Source organism: Carya illinoinensis, chromosome 4, assembly GCF_018687715.1.
Source record: "Carya illinoinensis cultivar Pawnee chromosome 4, C.illinoinensisPawnee_v1, whole genome shotgun sequence".
NCBI classification, from domain to species: domain Eukaryota; kingdom Viridiplantae; phylum Streptophyta; class Magnoliopsida; order Fagales; family Juglandaceae; genus Carya; species Carya illinoinensis.
Genome location: NC_056755.1, coordinates 1,279,249 through 1,295,629, shown reverse-complemented (window position 1 = coordinate 1,295,629; position 16,381 = coordinate 1,279,249). Strand labels below are relative to the sequence as shown.

Sequence of the window (16,381 nt, the reverse complement as noted above, 5' to 3'; positions counted from 1 at the left end):
TAAAAACAAATTTATAATATTTGCTTAATATTCAATGTTATTTGAGAAATTAATAAGGAGAATAATAAATATTTTAAAACTTATTTCACATATTTATATTTTTCTTATTTTAAATCCTAAAGAATTGTTCCAGAATTCTAGGAATCCAATCCACATCAACAATTTGTTCAAAGATCCGAAGACATTGTAATAAAAGTCTTACCTATTTTTTTTCCAATCAATGATACTATAAATAGGAACCACACACGTGAGGATTTATTAGTGAAAAATAGAAGTTTTGAGATGCACGTAAAAGTATGGCATTTATTATATTTGACCAAATTACATAACAAATAATTAAGCAAGACTGGCTGCTAAATCCGTATGTAATCTCAAAGAGTAATCTCCTATTTCTAGGTGTCAACAAAATCACAGAGGAGACCAATTTCCGAATTTAAACTTACAAAAGAAAGCCTCTTACTTTCGTATAACAAAAACTACAACAAAGCCTCGTCAACGAAATTACGCAGGCAGAAACTATTTCAGCCGAACGCCAATAAGCCTAGCTTTCATTTGATTTCTTTACTCTAAATTGCTTCAACCATGCCGTGTTAGTCAGCCGGAATCAACCATCTCATGACCTGATGGATGCAGAAGATATTTCAGCACAGAAGTTTACACACGGATTTGCTCTTCTTTTAGCTGTAGAAGCACTGGCCTTTTGTCATTGTTTCCAAAACCTGTCTCTTTAAGCAGTGACTGTTTCTCAGCCACCACCTTCTGAGGTGCAATTCTATCGGCTGTGTTGTGGCTGCTGTTTCTAGCTGCTGGGATATCATGATTGTGCTTTCCCTCGTATGTGGTTATGACAGCTTTGGGATCTGTTGAAGCTCTCTCAACATGCTTACGGACATTGCATCCCGGGTTAGTGCATTTGTAATAGCTCCTGTTACAGATTGTGAGGCATCGAAATGATTCTCCCAGAAAATGAACATTATTCATGGTTTTAGTGCCAAAACATTGTAACCAGCATCTTGGGAGACAATACCAGAATCGAAATTGTTAGCGGTAAAGCCAAAACAACTAAGCAGTTACTTTCCTTGGAAAAACAGGAGGTAAAAATTAAGTTTATTGAAGTTACCATTTATTATTCATTTGAGAAAATACAAGTCACCATTGATTATGTGATCACCATACATGGGGTAAGACAAGACTGCCATATGGGAAATCAACGTTGGCTTATCATAATAATCTCAGCAGGAAAATGGAGATAAACCATTTATATGACAAACAAACATAGACAAACATTGACATGTACCTCAGACATGATACCACCAAAAACCTGAGAGAGAAACCGATGCAACAAGGAAAAAGCATCTAGATTGTATATTGATTCATATTACCATTATCACAGTGCACGCTTATAATAAGCGTGCACTGTATTGCACATATTTGGAGGGACGAATCTCTTACTTATTGAGTCTTATAAACAGGGATTCAGATCTGTATTGCACATATAGAGTCTGCCAGATGCAGCACGCATCATGTGCAGAATGACAAAAACAAAGAAGTAACATAAAAAATGTTTAAGAAGAGAAAAAAAAAAAGGTTCTAGGACCTACAGACAAAGGTCTCCGAGATCTGATGCATATCAAGTGAAGTAGAAGGAGAGATATAAGGAGCCATTATTTTGTTTTATTTTATTATTTGATAAGTAGAAGACATTTTCTTTATTTGTCTTTAATCTCCAATAATAAAAATCTAACCCCACAAGTACTATATTTACACTCTTCCAAATCAAATGAAGATATGGCAGCCCTTGACCAACATTTTTTTCGCCCAAGTTCTAGAATGGTGACCTTGTAAACTGCATACCATAAGAATAAGCCTTAGAAAAATTATATTTGCAAGCTGGTGTGGAGGACACATCCTCTACACTATGACGTGGCAAGATTTGATTTCAATGAAAACTTAATTTAAAATTTTCTTATAAATCAAATCATATCATGTCAGTGGTGTGGATAGGGCTTACAAATAGGAGGACTGTAAGCCTTATATAAACTATTGACTTTAAGAGACAGCTACTCAAATGTAAAAATACTTGATAGCCAATTAACCGGGACCAAAGTTGTTGCAACTTTGTTGCTCGAATTATGCAAGTTCTAGATAGATAATTAGTGAAAGATTGTAGAATCCACTAGCACCATGCAATCATTAAAACAAAACACAAATAAGGAGAAATTTATACAAAGTTACCACCTTGGATGAGGATTTCCTTTGACCACCTTCTGCCCATACTTGCGCCACCTATAGCCATCATCTAAAAGATCAACTTCACTTTTTGTTTGCACAATAATTTTTGGTTCTGTGACAGTCTTGTGTCTGAGAGTTACCTCAGATGCACCAGCATCTGTGATCCTGCACACCAAGGAATTTATTTCTCCAAGAAAAAAAAAAAAAAAAAAAAAAAAAAAGAAAAAGGTAAAATGATGATTAGGTACAGTGAGAGACTGAGAGCATGCCTTCTCTTTGGGTTTGGCTCATCAAGATCTCCCTCTCCTCTTGCTTCCATGTCGCCTTCTTCCTCACTATCACTCGATCCAGGTAACTTAGGGGGCCCTGCTCCAGTAGACTCCTGATCTCCTTGAGGAACTGAATAAGCCAGCACTGTTTCACTTGATTTGTTCCAATTTCCGGCCAGACTTTGAGGACCCAGATCTGGCTTAGCTTGAGAATTCATATTTCCATTTAGACCATTACCTTCTTTTGCACGCCTATTGGATTGAGGCAGTTCATGATTATGCTGGCCTTTGTAGATAATTTCAGTTACTTGGCCATCAGGGGAACGCTCAACCTTCTTTTTGACAGGGCAATTCAGATGTGTACATTTGTAATAGCTTCGTGGATATTCACTGCCCTTCACCTGCTTCTGCCCATATTTACGCCAGTTGTAGCCATCATCAGCAGGCTTATCAATGGCAATGGAAGCAGGTTGGTATTTCCTATCAGAATGAGAGGCCTCGGATGACTCCATCATTGAACTTCTAGGGTCTGATGTTGATGGTGCCATCTGCAGGTGTGAAGCTTCACTTAGAGTAAAGGATGGATCATGTGTCAGTGACTCTGTCGGATCTGCTACTGAAGAAGATTGATATTCAGATAGCATTTGTGATTGGGCTAGTGCAGCTTGAGCTGTAACCTGTGCCAAGGCCTGCTGATGAGACATTCCAAAGGGGCTCTGCATGGTTTTTGAGGAACAAGAGTATCATAACTGGTACAAAAATAGGCCATTGCCTTTAAGAAAAATAAATGATATTGAAACTGTAGCAATAAGGCACCGAACAGTATCACAAATGCATGCTGCCTTGAGGGACACATTTCCCCTATTTTATTCACTTGGATGGCTGAGGTAATCAATATTGTCCTCAGCTGCAAGATTTGTGAGATGAAACTAAATTGGCAAAGTCCTCTCTCCTCAACAAAAGATAAAAGTTATCTGGAAGGAAATGGTTGTTTTTCAACAATCCAAAAAATTCAAGACCAGCCACTACAACTCACCTCACCTTATAGCTTTCCACATTTCAACAAAATTAAAAAATAAAAATAAAAATGAGGAAAAAAGAAAGATAAACTAAGGGCATCCCGATTACAGATATGCTTACTTGGTTACAGGCATTCTACCGTGAATTTTAACGGTATAATCTAAGGGTCTCTTAATTGTCCTGCGAAATTCAATTTCTGTGCTTCACATTGTAGGTAAGAATATTTGAACTTAAAACCTATCCATAGTATCGAGCTTAAATAAACCTGTTTCAGTTATAACTCAAAGCCTTGACACCGTTGCTCACAATCTTTTAAGTATAGATCTCAATAAAATGCATTACACCTAATCCAATTCTTGAACTGACGAACGCAACCTCAATGGCAACATCAACTACCACCCCCATATCTTATCCCCAGCTATAAGCCTCAACACACTACTCTCGACGCAACAAGCATTAGGCAACTCTAAAAAGCACTCTCCCAGATTTAGAAACGACCAAATTATTAAAGATATAATGAAAATCAGACCAGACCACTATTAATTCACGAGAATTGATTCAATTACCAGCGGGGAGAAGAACCCGGGGGAGTTCAGCAAGCCAGAGGGGCTCAACCCGGGTGGAATTGTGAACAATGATGGCTGAGAAACCACCAAATTCATCGGCCTACTTTGCTTAAACCCAGAAGCCGAATCGGGACCCCGTTCCTTTGCGGAATTACCGGTGGAATTGTCGGTATAGAAGCTAGGCCTCGCAAGCGGAGAGGCCATGGCTCCGGCAAGGAGCTGAGAGAAGGATCGGCAGCCAGAGTCCGGGTAATTATCGGAGAAGAAGCTGGAGACCAGAGTCATGGGTCCGGGGCTGGCTCCGGACCCACCGGTGAAGAAGGTCTCCATGGATGGACGCGGTGGGAGCGTTATCGTAGGACGTGATGGTGCTGGTGCCGAAGAAAGTCTTGCAGAATCTTCCTTCTCTGCCATAGTCCCTCTCTCTCTATCTCTGTCTATGTGTGTATATGTGTATATGTAGATGAAGTTCTCACTCTAACCCTCTATTCCTCTCTGTCTGCAAATTTCGCTCCGTCAAACCGAGTCTGTCTCACCCTTCAATCCTCTCTATAACTCTCTTTCTTTCTAGCCATAACTACAACTAGTTCGGTTGTTCTTTGGGCGTTGGTGACTGGTGAGAAATGGGAGTGGAGGGCAATGTTAGTTGTTTGCTTTTGTTGTTTCGTGCCATCTTCGTACTTCATGAACCATCCCACTGGAAAGTCTACGGGGCAGAAACTGAAAACGACCCTTTTCTCTTTCTTTTCCTTTTTTTATATTTTTTTAATTATATTTTTTTCTTTTCTCTTTCAGAAATATTTAGTTAGTTTAACATTTAAAGGTTTTTACTGAATTTTTTTTAATAAAGTAAATCATGGCTTAATATAAGGCTGTATTTAGATTAAGTTTATAAAATACGAAGGCTGTACGGTAACCCAAATTGCAGATTCTAATTTAAAGTGGCTTCTATTTTTTCCTCTTCTCTTCAAAACTTTTGCTTCAAAAAAATTGTAGAACTTACGTCGAAATTACGGGCACGCCGGGCAGATTTAAATGAGGACGAAATATATGGGTTTTTCGAATTTCGATTAGACTTGTTGCCCAGCACGACCGGCACCTGGACCAACTGCACATAACCTTTTCCATCTCACACGTGTTTCCTTCTCTATCTATATGTGAAAAATTTTATTCATCATTTACAAATTACACACAATACTTTTTTTCTATTATCAAATATTTAATATAAAGATAATGAATAAAAAAATTTAATTAATTTAATAAAAATAAAATTAAAAATAATGTATTCAGTTACTTTTGTATATTCTTGTATACACTCTTGTGCATTAAAAAGAAATTGATCCAACCAATCATATTAATAGAGTAAACAGAGAGTACACAAAAATGACTATATGTAGTATTATTCTAAAAAAAATATGGTGTATAATATGTAAAAATGATAAGTAGTAAAACTCTTTCTATATATATATATATAATTGTTACATATATAAAAAGATTACACAAAATTAAATCATGTAAGTTTATCATATCCATTAAATTTAATTTACAACAAAAATAATTTTACAATCTGAAGTAACATATCAAATCATATCAATTTATAAATTTATTTTTATATAATTCCATTTGCATCTAAAGTATTATATGTGTATATATATATATATTAATTATTGCATATCTTTATTTTCTTCTAAGTCGAAGTCATGTTAAGTTGGACTTAAAAAAAAAAAACGACAAGTCTATAAAGCGGAAATGCTGATAATAAAAAAATTAAAAAATTAAAAATAAAAACTTCTTGGGCCCAAACATCACTCGAGTCATTAACTATGATGGGTCAAGTCATCTATCATGGGCCCACTACGAATTCTCTGATATCTATTTATTTATTGGCCCAAATTAATATCTAGTGGGAAGTGGGGAACCTATCACTTCCCACTACTAGATATTTTCATTATTTTTTGACATAAAACCATTTTAAGAAATATATATTTAAATTCTTTATTATTTAATCAAAATCCTAAAAATTGTCTCGAAACAGAATAAGTAAGACAAATGACTTGAGCACATAAGCTTTAGTCTCGGATTTCTCAATGAGAAAACTGTCCAAACAAATAGAAAAGCATAGAAACTCATATGGTGTTAACGGGAGTTTTTAAAGAGAAATATTAAAAATAAAATGTTATAATACGATAGATTGATCGAATGCTGAAAATTTTTAGGCTTTTACGACTCCATTCACAATTCTATAGTATTAATTAAATAAAACTACGTAAATACTTTTATGAGTAATTTATTAGGAAAATATGGTTAAAAAGAACCATTCTCCATTCGACTTAAAAAAGGAATATTTACGATGATATTGAGGTATGCACAATGATAATTACAATTAGTTGAGCAGCAGCTCCAGCCTCGAAGCCTTCCACATCGTGGGTGCAAACCAGTCTCACCATCTCCTGCCGACAGAACTCCTAAATGGAGTGACTTGTGGGCATCCCATGTGCATTCCGCCTGGCATGAAATATAACCAAGTTGTTCGACAGGAAAGTGGAAAGGAATATTTACGATGATATTGAGGTATGCACAATGATAATTACAATTAGTTGAGCAGCAGCTCCAGCCTCGAAGCCTTCCACATCGTGGGTGCAAACCAGTCTCACCATCTCCTGCCGACAGAACTCCTAAATGGAGTGACTTGTGGGCATCCCATGTGCATTCCGCCTGGCATGAAATATAACCAAGTTGTTCGACAGGAAAGTGGAAACCGCTTCAATGTACATTTGTGGTAACTTCCACCGGTAGCTGTTAAAGTAATATCCTAATTTACTTATGAAAGCACAAAAAGAAAAAGAAAAAAGGGACTAGAACCTAGCCAGCCGTATCTAGTATGGTAACGTATCACTGCAATATCACTAGTTAATGGTATTCCCACAAGCACAATTTGATTTGGAGCGAACGTGCTTAACCCTCCAAAAACTGAAGCAATCAAGCATGCCAGACATATATGAAAGCCTCCAGCTATATACATATATGCTCAAATGGAGAGTCAAATTTGAAACCTCCAGCTATATACTCATTTTTGTCCAACTCAATTCGTCATGCCACAACATTACCAGAAGATTCCATGGAAAATGAATTAGAGAGAGACCAACTGCCCAAGAAGACCAAGGGACTATTAAACATCATTTTTCTTTCTCATAACGAATCCATTCACCATTTGTTCACTCGAATCCAACTATAACTACAACCAGAAGATTTTACTCTCGAGTGATGCATGAGTTTTCGTACTTCAGCGGCATCATCCCAATAACCCCACGTAACCAACACATTTGACAGAAGAACATAAGTTGCAGGATCATTGGGGCATAACTCCAGGAGCTTCTTTGCAGAACGTGGAGCAATTTCCTTGTTTCCATGAACACGACAAGCACTTAGCAGAGCTTTGTAGACAGATGGTCCTGGGTCTATTGGCATACTATTGATAATGGCTTCAGCCTCCTTAAGATTCCCAGCTCGACCAAAATGATCAAGGATTGTAGCATAATGTTCCAGTTTGGGAGGTTCAACCAATTCATCGTTTATCATCAAATTAAAGTACTCAAGTCCTTTGACCCACAAACCAGCATGACTGCAAGCAGTGAGTACAATCAGGAAGGTGGTACTATTTGGTTTGATGTTAGTTCTTCTCATCTGTTCAAACAATTGAACAGTCTCTATACCATATCCATGATGAGCACATCCAGAAAGCATAGAATTCCAGGAGATAACGTCATGTTTGCCACCTGAGAAAAATACTCTCTTTGAATCATCAATGATGCCACATCTTGCATACATGGCAATAAGCCCATTTTGGACATATAAATTTGCAGCATGCCCACTTTTGAAAATAAGAGCATGGATCTGCTTCCCCTCTTCAAGAGCCGAAATAATTCCCACTGCTTTTAGAACGCTTGTAAATGTGAAGAAGTCCACATCAATAACGCCCTGCCTCATTTCAAAGAAGCATTTCAGGGACTCCTCAACATATCCTAAATTGGAAAACCCAGCAATGGCTGCATTCCAGGAGATTTGATTCCATCTTGTGACACTTGAGCATATCTTCTGAAAGTCCTCCAAGCTACCACCACATTCCGAATATGCAACCATAAGGGAGACATTTATATATGCATTAGACTCAAAACCATCCCGAATTATTCGGCACTAAATTTTCTTGCAACGATCCAAACAATTAGGCCTAGAAAATGAACTTAGCAAACTATTATAGGTCATGTAACTTGGCTTAAGATCCAAACACAACATTTGTTTCACTAACAGCATTGCCTCATCAGGTTCTTGATTCTGAGCATAGCCAATAACCTTGGAACTCCAAGTTAAAATATTTTTATCCAACATCTTATCAAAAACCTCCCTCGAATCATCCACACTCCAGCACTTCGCATACACATCGATCAAACCTGTCCCCACAGCAACATTATCAATAAACCCCACTTTTAAGCTTAGACAATGCACCTGAGTTCCAAGCCCTCTCGCTTCCAATTGGGAACAACCTACCAAAACCGCTGAGACACTGAATGGTGTTGCAGTTATACCCACTCGTAGCATCTCCAAAAACATATTAATAGCGATTTCAGGGCACCCAAAATGCAAATAACTAGAAATCAGGGAATTCCAAGTGACTGCACTTTTATGAGGCATTTCATCAAACACCTGTCGAGCACTTGAAATTTCACCACATTTACCGTACATATCTACTAGAGCACTGCATATATAAATATTTAAACTGAAACCCATTTTGATAATAGGTGAATGGCATTGGATTCCTAGAGCAATATCTCTCAATATGGCGCAAAAGGATATGAATTTGTTGATGATGTGTGAGGTGGGTAAAGATCCATGGGTTTGAAACTAAACCAATAGGTCCAAAACAACTGGTCTTGATGACTCCTCCTGGCGACCAGAGATTTGATCGTTGAAGCATACATAATTGTCTTCAGGTCGTATGTCACTGTGGAAAGTGTGGGTCATTAGAGCAGGGAAAAGCACCCGGTTAGCTGTCTTGGCTGCTTGCCACAATTTGCATCCTACATGAGAAGTGGACAATCGCAAGCTCATCCTAACCAACTTCTTAATTCTTCTCGATCTTCATTCTTTACAAATATGAAGCCACTCCCAATAAAGTAAGGAACTGATGAACTTCATTCAATTTTTAAAAAAAAAGAAAGAAGAGAGAGCATGTCTTGCGAACCAGTAACACCATACAACAAAGATATCTACAAAATATGAAGTAATGTATGTGTAATTGTGGTGTTGAGAGCACTGAGCAACCCCAACCACGGTTCTATGTGACGCTGGGATTGACAACAGAGGAATGTGGGTGGCTGTAGGATGAAAAGCACATTGCTCGCCTTGACAATTGCTGTAAACATTGCTTATGATGGCAGTGGCGATGAATAAACCATAAGAATCTATGTAATCAGCCTTTACTTTTGTAAGAAGATAAAAAAATTTACAGCTAAATGAGCAAATGGGGCGGGAAAAGAGGGAAACCTTGGAGGGTTGGCTTGAGAGGCTCGAATATGATGCTTGAAATCATATGAACCCGCTGTTGTAGACACCCTCATCGCTCTAGTTCCTACCAAGTTTAATTATTTTTCCCTCCTTCTTTTACAGAGGCGCACCAAATGTTCGTTCCAATTTTTTTTTTTCCCTTCACAACTGAAGCTCATGCTCTCGCTGATGGCAACGATGAAAAAGAACGGTGACGGGGTATCACGGATGATTCGGAACGTAATAGCGGTATTAAGGAGTTTGCCGCAATTGATAACGGGCCGAGCTTGCCGCTTTCTTTTGAGATTGTAAAATCTTGAAGAGGCCCAATTCAGCCCACGACCGAGCTTGCGGCCCAGTACCATCTGTGGCGATTGAGGCGAAACACTCGATCTTATAACATTGCACAAACAACTGTTGCAAAAAAAATTAGAGATGATCTTATTCTTCGGTTGCAAATTCCTTATGTTTATTAAAAGAGTAATGTTATATATAGTTTTAAGGTTTATGAGATTTGCGTATTTCTTTTAATAAAAATTGAGTCCACATCCACTATTAAAAATAAATAAATTGTTTTACATAGGTCTTAAATTTATCCATTTTTTTTAAATAAAATAATACAAAAAATTTGCACATCTTAAAATTATATAAATAAACAAAACCGCTACAGGTACCCGGGGTTGGGTACCTTTGGTGTAATCGGCTGATGTGGCCGATATATAAAAATAAAAAAATAAAATCAGTCTCTCAAGAAACTCAGAGAAATCTGCACTCAAGAAGAAAAACGTCTTTTCAAGAAACCAAGTCGAATTTGTGCCCAAGAAAATTTCTTATAAGACTTTTATCCCAACTCCTGTACACCCAAAAGAAAATTTATCATCACTTAAAAAATTCCTTCACTTTCATAATCTTTTCCCGATTTCCAGATAACCAAACATAAAATATCGAACCCTTCCAGAAATTTCAAGGAGAAAAAATAAAAGAGAAAAATATTTTACCGTTATTTTATTACCGATCATGTTGAACTTTGAAGATAGGATGAGAATTTGCAATATAAAATACTCACTTGTGGTTGTAGAGAAGGCAATCCACGATCTCACCGAAGAGAAAAGAGACAATCTTCAGACAGATACAGAAAGAATTAACGAAAGCTTCGGGAAGGAGATGATAAAGCTTGATCTTAGAGAGAGAGAGAAGCTTCAGTGAGAGAAGCAGTTATTATGTGAAAAATCAGTATTGGGTTTTGTAACAAGGAGATGCAGATGAATAATAAGGCTGAGTTCTTGGAGAAGATTTAGCAGTTCAATATGATGTATCTGAATAATTACTTCAAGCTTTGATAAGTTATTTTGTCTTGGAGAGAATGGAGATTCGAAGCTATGAGAAGTAGATTATTATCCTGTTTGCTCTCTCTGTGACAAAGGGAAGGGGGGAGAACTGGTGTATACGAAACACACCATTTCATTTGTACACGTGGAGGGACATGTACGTAGGGGTACCCATTGCCGAGTGCAAATCGACTTTTTGATAAATAAAAATTCTATATATAGTTACTTTTACGTATTCTTTTGTACACTTTACTGATGTGATTGGTTGAGTATTAACAAAAAAATTGATACAACTAATCACATTAATGAAGTGTGCATAAAATACACATAAATAACTGTACGTAACATTATTACCCTTAGACAAATTATTTCTCAAATTAAAACTATGAACAGAACCTTGCATATATATAGCATGTACATTTCAAATTTGAAATGACAAAATATTCGGTGTTTCTATGTTTAGGAACTGGCAATCAATTTCATGCCAGCCAATTGATGATCTCAAGTACGAAAAAGCAAAACTTCACAGTTCATGATCATGTTGTTCTCACGATGTTCGACACGCTTCATTAATTTCCTCAAAAGGCAACTGCAGCTACATATATTACCATACATATATTGATATATCATCACCCATGAATTCTTTCCTAACCCTTCAATATTATATGTATTTATTATATAATAGTGGTGATTCCTTTCCTCGACACGGTACCATATATATAATTATATCATTAAACGATCGAGCGATATTCATCATGGTTTGAGCAAGAGGCCGCCGACCGATATAAAAGCAATGGAAAGAGTAGTGATGGAGATCAGGATCAATGGGGCGGGTTTATTCGTTGGAGAAGCATTTTCGTTTTGAGCAGAAGCAGGCGCTGGACTCGGCACTGGGGCTTGATCTTCCACGTTAACAGCAACCTTCATTCCATGATAGCAATAGCCTCCGCTGGATAGGAAGTAATACGGCCTTGCTTCTTTCACTTGGAACACGTCTCGACCGCCTCTCGTAATGTTGTTTATGAAACCTTGGTCATTACAGTTCTCATAACTTGTTTTGTTCACCTCCAGAACATTATAGTAATGCTTGTCAAAGATGAAATCTTGAGAAACCAAACATAAATTAATAACGTCGTACATTAATAATAAACCCAGCAGCCCAAAAATTAATCATGTAAATTAAGACCAAAACATGACTAGCATAAACTGAACAACTCAAATAATGAGAGAGAGTGAGAGAGATCAGGGAGATTACAGAGCCAATCGCCAACGTAGATATGCTGATGACTGGACCAGACAGTGTAGTTTACGTTCTGATTCCACCCTTGTACTCCTCCAACCCGAATTAGAATCGCCAGAGCGCACGTTTGCCACCCCATTATCATCAACACCACCATTATCCCCTTGAAAGCTCCTCCTTTCCTGGCCAAACCCTCCATCTCTTTCACTCACTCACTCAATTTCTCTCTCGATGATCCCTCTGCATCCCAACACACGAGGAGTCTATTTAAAAATATCGGAGTACTTGTAGGAGCGAATCAAAATCGGAGATACGGGCTGGGTTTAACCTCAAAACGGTAAACAGAGTCAATCAAACGTAAATCTGCATGGTTGGCAACGGTGAGAACCCACTTGTACACGTGTGTCATAACCCATTTGATGCGAGATTGCGTACAATGCTTTAAAGGGGATAGTTGGACACATTAATCATGTGATCAGAGGGGTTAAAATTCTGCGTATGGTTACCTTTTTATGGCAACTGATCAGAAGATAAGAGTTTGCTTCCCTTGCCTTGCACTAAGAAGCAAAAGGGAAAGGAATTTGCTAATAGGTATGCGATCTGGGTTTCTTGCATTTAAAACGTAGGTGGGGGTGGTGGAGGATGATTAATTAGCTGTATCTCGTGGATTTGAACGAGGATATTACGGATGTGAGTTTTCTTTTACGAATCAATTAGTGGGCAAATCGGAATTCATATTAGCTATAACAATTAAATATTTTTTATGCATTCCTTTCATATTATAATCCATTAATCAGTTTTCAGGGCTCGATTGTTTTTGTTTTCCTAAATTAAGATCAATTGTTTAAATTCTACTCAGTTTTGAGTTTTAAAACTTTTTATATCAAGAAGCATGTTGCTGCCTTAAAGACAAGATGAAATGAAAAAAGCTACAACAACTTCCTACTATTCACACAATCTCCATACGCCACACTTTTTTTAATTTTTATTATTTTTTTCTTTTGTCAAATATTTAATATATGGATAATGAATAAAAGAATTTAATTAGTTTAAAAAGAATAAACTAAAAAAATATATATTAAAAAATTTAAAATTTTTTAAAAAATATGGTGTGTGGGAGTTGAGTAGCATTATTAAGATGAAATGGAGCATTTTTTGCCATGAAATCATGATGTCATTTAATCGAGTAAAGTAAAACACTTTTTATTTGTGCAATTTCAAGTGGCAGCATAGGACCAGGATGGCCTGGATCCTCTCTCTCTCTCTCTCTCTCTCTCTCTCTCTCTCTCTCTCATGCTAGCCCTTGGATGAGTATGATATATTTACATCAATATCAATATGAGCCATGTTTGGGTCATAAAAGGAAGTAGCAGCAGTACATTCCAAGGGGGGAAAATTGGCAAGGTAAAACAACCACGTGGTTCAAGGCCCCACAAATCCATTTGATTCATAAACTTGCAAACAGATCCACAAATTACAAGAAAAAAGAAAAGAAAAGAAAAGAAATGCTCCTCAGATTACGCATCTGAATCCCCCAACAAATAAAACCATTTCGCTCTTCTTCTTTTTTAAAGAAAAAAAAAACCATTTCATAGTGTTACAGTCATTATGTCGGACAACTCAGTCACTACCTAATCAGTAACAACACCCAATTGAAAACTTGAAGGCCAACTACCATGAAAAGAAACAAAATAAATTACCCCACAAAAGAAACACCAAAGAGGGAGACAACTCAATTCCTTTCACAAACTGGCTAAAGACTGTCTAAAAGTAATTTTGATACCTTCACGAAAATGCTAAATCTTGAAGATCAACATGCTTAGTACCTGAACCGGAGAAATGCATCCCATACTGCTCCAATGGCAAAAACCATTGGCAAAACAATCTTGCTTCTGGAAGTTAAACTAGGGGAACTGCTCTTCTCGTTCAAAGGGGTAGATGTGGGAGGAGGTGGCAGGTTTTCCACACGTATAGCTAGCTTCATTCCTCCATAGCAGAAACCCTTGCCACTAATGATGTAATAATGTCGAGTCACATTTAGTGGAATCACATCCCTTCCAGCTCCAGTAGTCCAATTGTGAAGAGGATGATCTGAATTGCATGTCTCATAGTCCGTCTTGTTCACCTCTAGCACATTCATCTGGTTCCTGTCATACACAAAAACTGGAGAAAACAACAGTTACCCAACAGCGTTAAATGGTCAGATAGCCAAATTTCGATGTGGGTTAATGGAATCGAAAGTAACCAATCCTATGACTTAATAGTTCAGCAACATTATATAAACGAAATAACAGAAATTCTAGCAGAACAAGACAAGGTGAATATTACATATTTAAGAAAAATAACATGTGTTAATAATCGGGAGAAAAGTTACAGTTCGTACACGAATCCATCCTTTTAGAGCATTAGAATCGGAAGAAAAGTGATTGAAATGGTTTGCTTGTGCCAAATGTTACAAGTAGATAGTCCCGCCTTAAAATTCAGCCGCAAGCATAATGGCTACAAGACTGTTCAGACTCACAAATTCAAACAAGGAAAGCCAACAACCGAATCCTAGTACCAATAAAAAAGAACGACAATGAAAGTAATATCAAGATCCAAAAAGAAGGAGATTTACAATTAATTAAAAAAAAAATACCCAAGGAAAAGTTCGTAAGAGTAAAGATGGGTACTTTATACATTTCACACCAACAGAAGCCAATCCAAGCAAGTTCAAGAAAGTAAGGAAAATGAAGAGCTGTTCCACACAGTAATCCTCAATTAAGAACTATCTTTGTCCGTAGATCCAAGCAAGGACGGTGAAAGAACAAAGCAATAAAGAACTCAAAACACAGAAAACAATTGAATTTGAGTGCCGGTATAAGCCCAGCAGAGACAAGGAGCCTTGAATTTTAAGTTTCACATACAAAAAACAACAATTAAGCAGAAATAATAGTAGCACAAGACAGATAAAAAGAACAAGTACTCCACAACCCAGTTAGATCTGTCTAATTTACCTGCAACATCCTGCAAAACCACACTAAGATTTGAAGGACGTAATGTGAGCTATGAAATACTGTTAGAGAGCAAAGGAAGCTGTACTTAGGACAGAGTAGATCTAAACTTAAACGCGTGCACGCACATAGACACTCACATAGAGAGAGAGAGAGAGAGAGAGAGAGAGAGAGAGAACTTACACAGCCAGTCGCCATTGTAGAAGTGCTTGTCCTGAGCCCAAATAGTGTAGTTAACATTGGTGGTCCAACCCATGTTCGCTCCCACAGTCCAGCGAGTAGCCGAGACTCCCGGTACCATTACCACCACCGCGCACATCATCACCACCGCCATGGTCAGTGGCCCATACACAGTCCCTCTTTTCACTCCCTCCATTGCGCTCTCTCGCTCTCTCTCTCTCTCTCTCCAAGTCTCTCTGGAAGGCTCTCTGTCTCTCTCACTATATTGGGTTTTTTTCTAATCTATTGGGTTTGGCTTATTACCGTTACTTCCATATCCGCTACAGTACAGTCTCCGTCTGTTTGATGGATTACATTCTAAATTAATTACTATTTTACAGTTTTGTTCGTTCATATTGTATACATTTGCAAGTTCGAAATTTCCTTAAAATTCATTTTATTTTTTATTTTTTAAAAGATAAGTGTTTTAGTTATAAAGAGATTTCATAAGAATAAATTCATAAATTAATATATCTTGATATAATACATTAGATTACAAATTAATTTTTATTATAAAGTATTTAACGTATTATATAAAATTATATTAATTTGTAAATTTATTTTTATAAAATTTTATTATGACTGTTAACACTTTTATTGTTAAAGCAAATAAAGAAGTGCTATAAACTGAAAAATAAAAAAATAAAAAAACAACTCTTACCTTTTATGAAGTGAACATTCAATTTGCTTTACAATCAATAATCAAGATAGAAAAATATTTCCTTCTTCCCATGTTTGGGGAATTCTTTTTATAAATAAAATCCTATTTAAGAACGAGCGAGGTTTCTTTGAAAGAAAACTTTTTTATTTATATATATAAATGCTCCATATGGGTTACCCGTGATCTTATGTAAGAAGTATGTGGCGGATTTTAAATGAACTGTACAAGACTTGAGAGCACGAGTTTCGATGTCATTGTGGTACCGATTTAAATTGGAGATGGGTAGGGAAAGGGCCACATCTTTATCATTGA

The 16,381-nt window shown here is 36.9% G+C and overlaps 4 protein-coding genes across 4 annotated transcripts; all 4 read right to left on the bottom strand.

The window, feature by feature from the left end:
* Nucleotides 1-283: 283 nt before the first annotated feature.
* On the bottom strand, nucleotides 284-4,767 carry LOC122307644 (probable WRKY transcription factor 3). The gene is made up of 4 exons (XM_043120662.1): nucleotides 4,088-4,767; nucleotides 2,502-3,217; nucleotides 2,239-2,397; nucleotides 284-925 (listed from the first exon to the last, which is right to left on the bottom strand). Exons 1-4 carry the CDS (start codon nucleotides 4,499-4,501, stop codon nucleotides 655-657), a joined length of 1,560 nt encoding a protein of 519 aa, XP_042976596.1. The 5' UTR covers nucleotides 4,502-4,767; the 3' UTR covers nucleotides 284-654.
* Nucleotides 4,768-6,375: 1,608 nt separating this feature from the next.
* Nucleotides 6,376-9,865, bottom strand: LOC122306179 (pentatricopeptide repeat-containing protein At3g24000, mitochondrial-like). The gene is made up of 2 exons (XM_043118619.1): nucleotides 9,629-9,865; nucleotides 6,376-8,198 (listed from the first exon to the last, which is right to left on the bottom strand). Exons 1-2 carry the CDS (start codon nucleotides 9,700-9,702, stop codon nucleotides 7,292-7,294), a joined length of 981 nt encoding a protein of 326 aa, XP_042974553.1. The 5' UTR covers nucleotides 9,703-9,865; the 3' UTR covers nucleotides 6,376-7,291.
* Nucleotides 9,866-11,497: 1,632 nt separating this feature from the next.
* Nucleotides 11,498-12,567, bottom strand: LOC122307876 (lamin-like protein). Its single transcript, XM_043120990.1, has 2 exons — nucleotides 12,212-12,567; nucleotides 11,498-12,059 (listed from the first exon to the last, which is right to left on the bottom strand). Exons 1-2 carry the CDS (start codon nucleotides 12,393-12,395, stop codon nucleotides 11,710-11,712), a joined length of 534 nt encoding a protein of 177 aa, XP_042976924.1. The 5' UTR covers nucleotides 12,396-12,567; the 3' UTR covers nucleotides 11,498-11,709.
* A 1,034-nt stretch (nucleotides 12,568-13,601) lies between these two features.
* On the bottom strand, nucleotides 13,602-15,644 carry LOC122306628 (lamin-like protein). The gene is made up of 2 exons (XM_043119067.1): nucleotides 15,373-15,644; nucleotides 13,602-14,359 (listed from the first exon to the last, which is right to left on the bottom strand). The coding sequence occupies exons 1-2, from the start codon at nucleotides 15,563-15,565 to the stop codon at nucleotides 14,016-14,018; spliced, it is 537 nt and encodes a 178-aa protein (XP_042975001.1). The 5' UTR covers nucleotides 15,566-15,644; the 3' UTR covers nucleotides 13,602-14,015.
* Nucleotides 15,645-16,381: the final 737 nt, after the last annotated feature.

Excerpts from the sequence above, each read along its gene's own strand:
- LOC122307644 (XM_043120662.1), bottom strand. The coding sequence starts at position 4,501 with ATGGCAGAGAAGGAAGATTCTGCAAGACTTTCTTCGGCACCAGCACCA. Across the intron at positions 3,218-4,087 it reads CCGGGTTCTTCTCCCCGCTG|AGCCCCTTTGGAATGTCTCA; the intron begins GTAATTGAATCA and ends AAAACCATGCAG. Across the intron at positions 2,398-2,501 it reads GAGCCAAACCCAAAGAGAAG|GATCACAGATGCTGGTGCAT; the intron begins GCATGCTCTCAG and ends CTTGGTGTGCAG.
- LOC122306179 (XM_043118619.1), bottom strand. The coding sequence starts at position 9,702 with ATGAGGGTGTCTACAACAGCGGGTTCATATGATTTCAAGCATCATATT. Across the intron at positions 8,199-9,628 it reads TCTCAAGCCAACCCTCCAAG|CTTGGAGGACTTTCAGAAGA; the intron begins GTTTCCCTCTTT and ends ATGTGGTGGTAG.
- LOC122307876 (XM_043120990.1), bottom strand. The coding sequence starts at position 12,395 with ATGGAGGGTTTGGCCAGGAAAGGAGGAGCTTTCAAGGGGATAATGGTG. Across the intron at positions 12,060-12,211 it reads CTACGTTGGCGATTGGCTCT|ATTTCATCTTTGACAAGCAT; the intron begins GTAATCTCCCTG and ends TGGTTTCTCAAG.
- LOC122306628 (XM_043119067.1), bottom strand. The coding sequence starts at position 15,565 with ATGGAGGGAGTGAAAAGAGGGACTGTGTATGGGCCACTGACCATGGCG. Across the intron at positions 14,360-15,372 it reads CTACAATGGCGACTGGCTGT|TTTTTGTGTATGACAGGAAC; the intron begins GTAAGTTCTCTC and ends TGTTTTCTCCAG.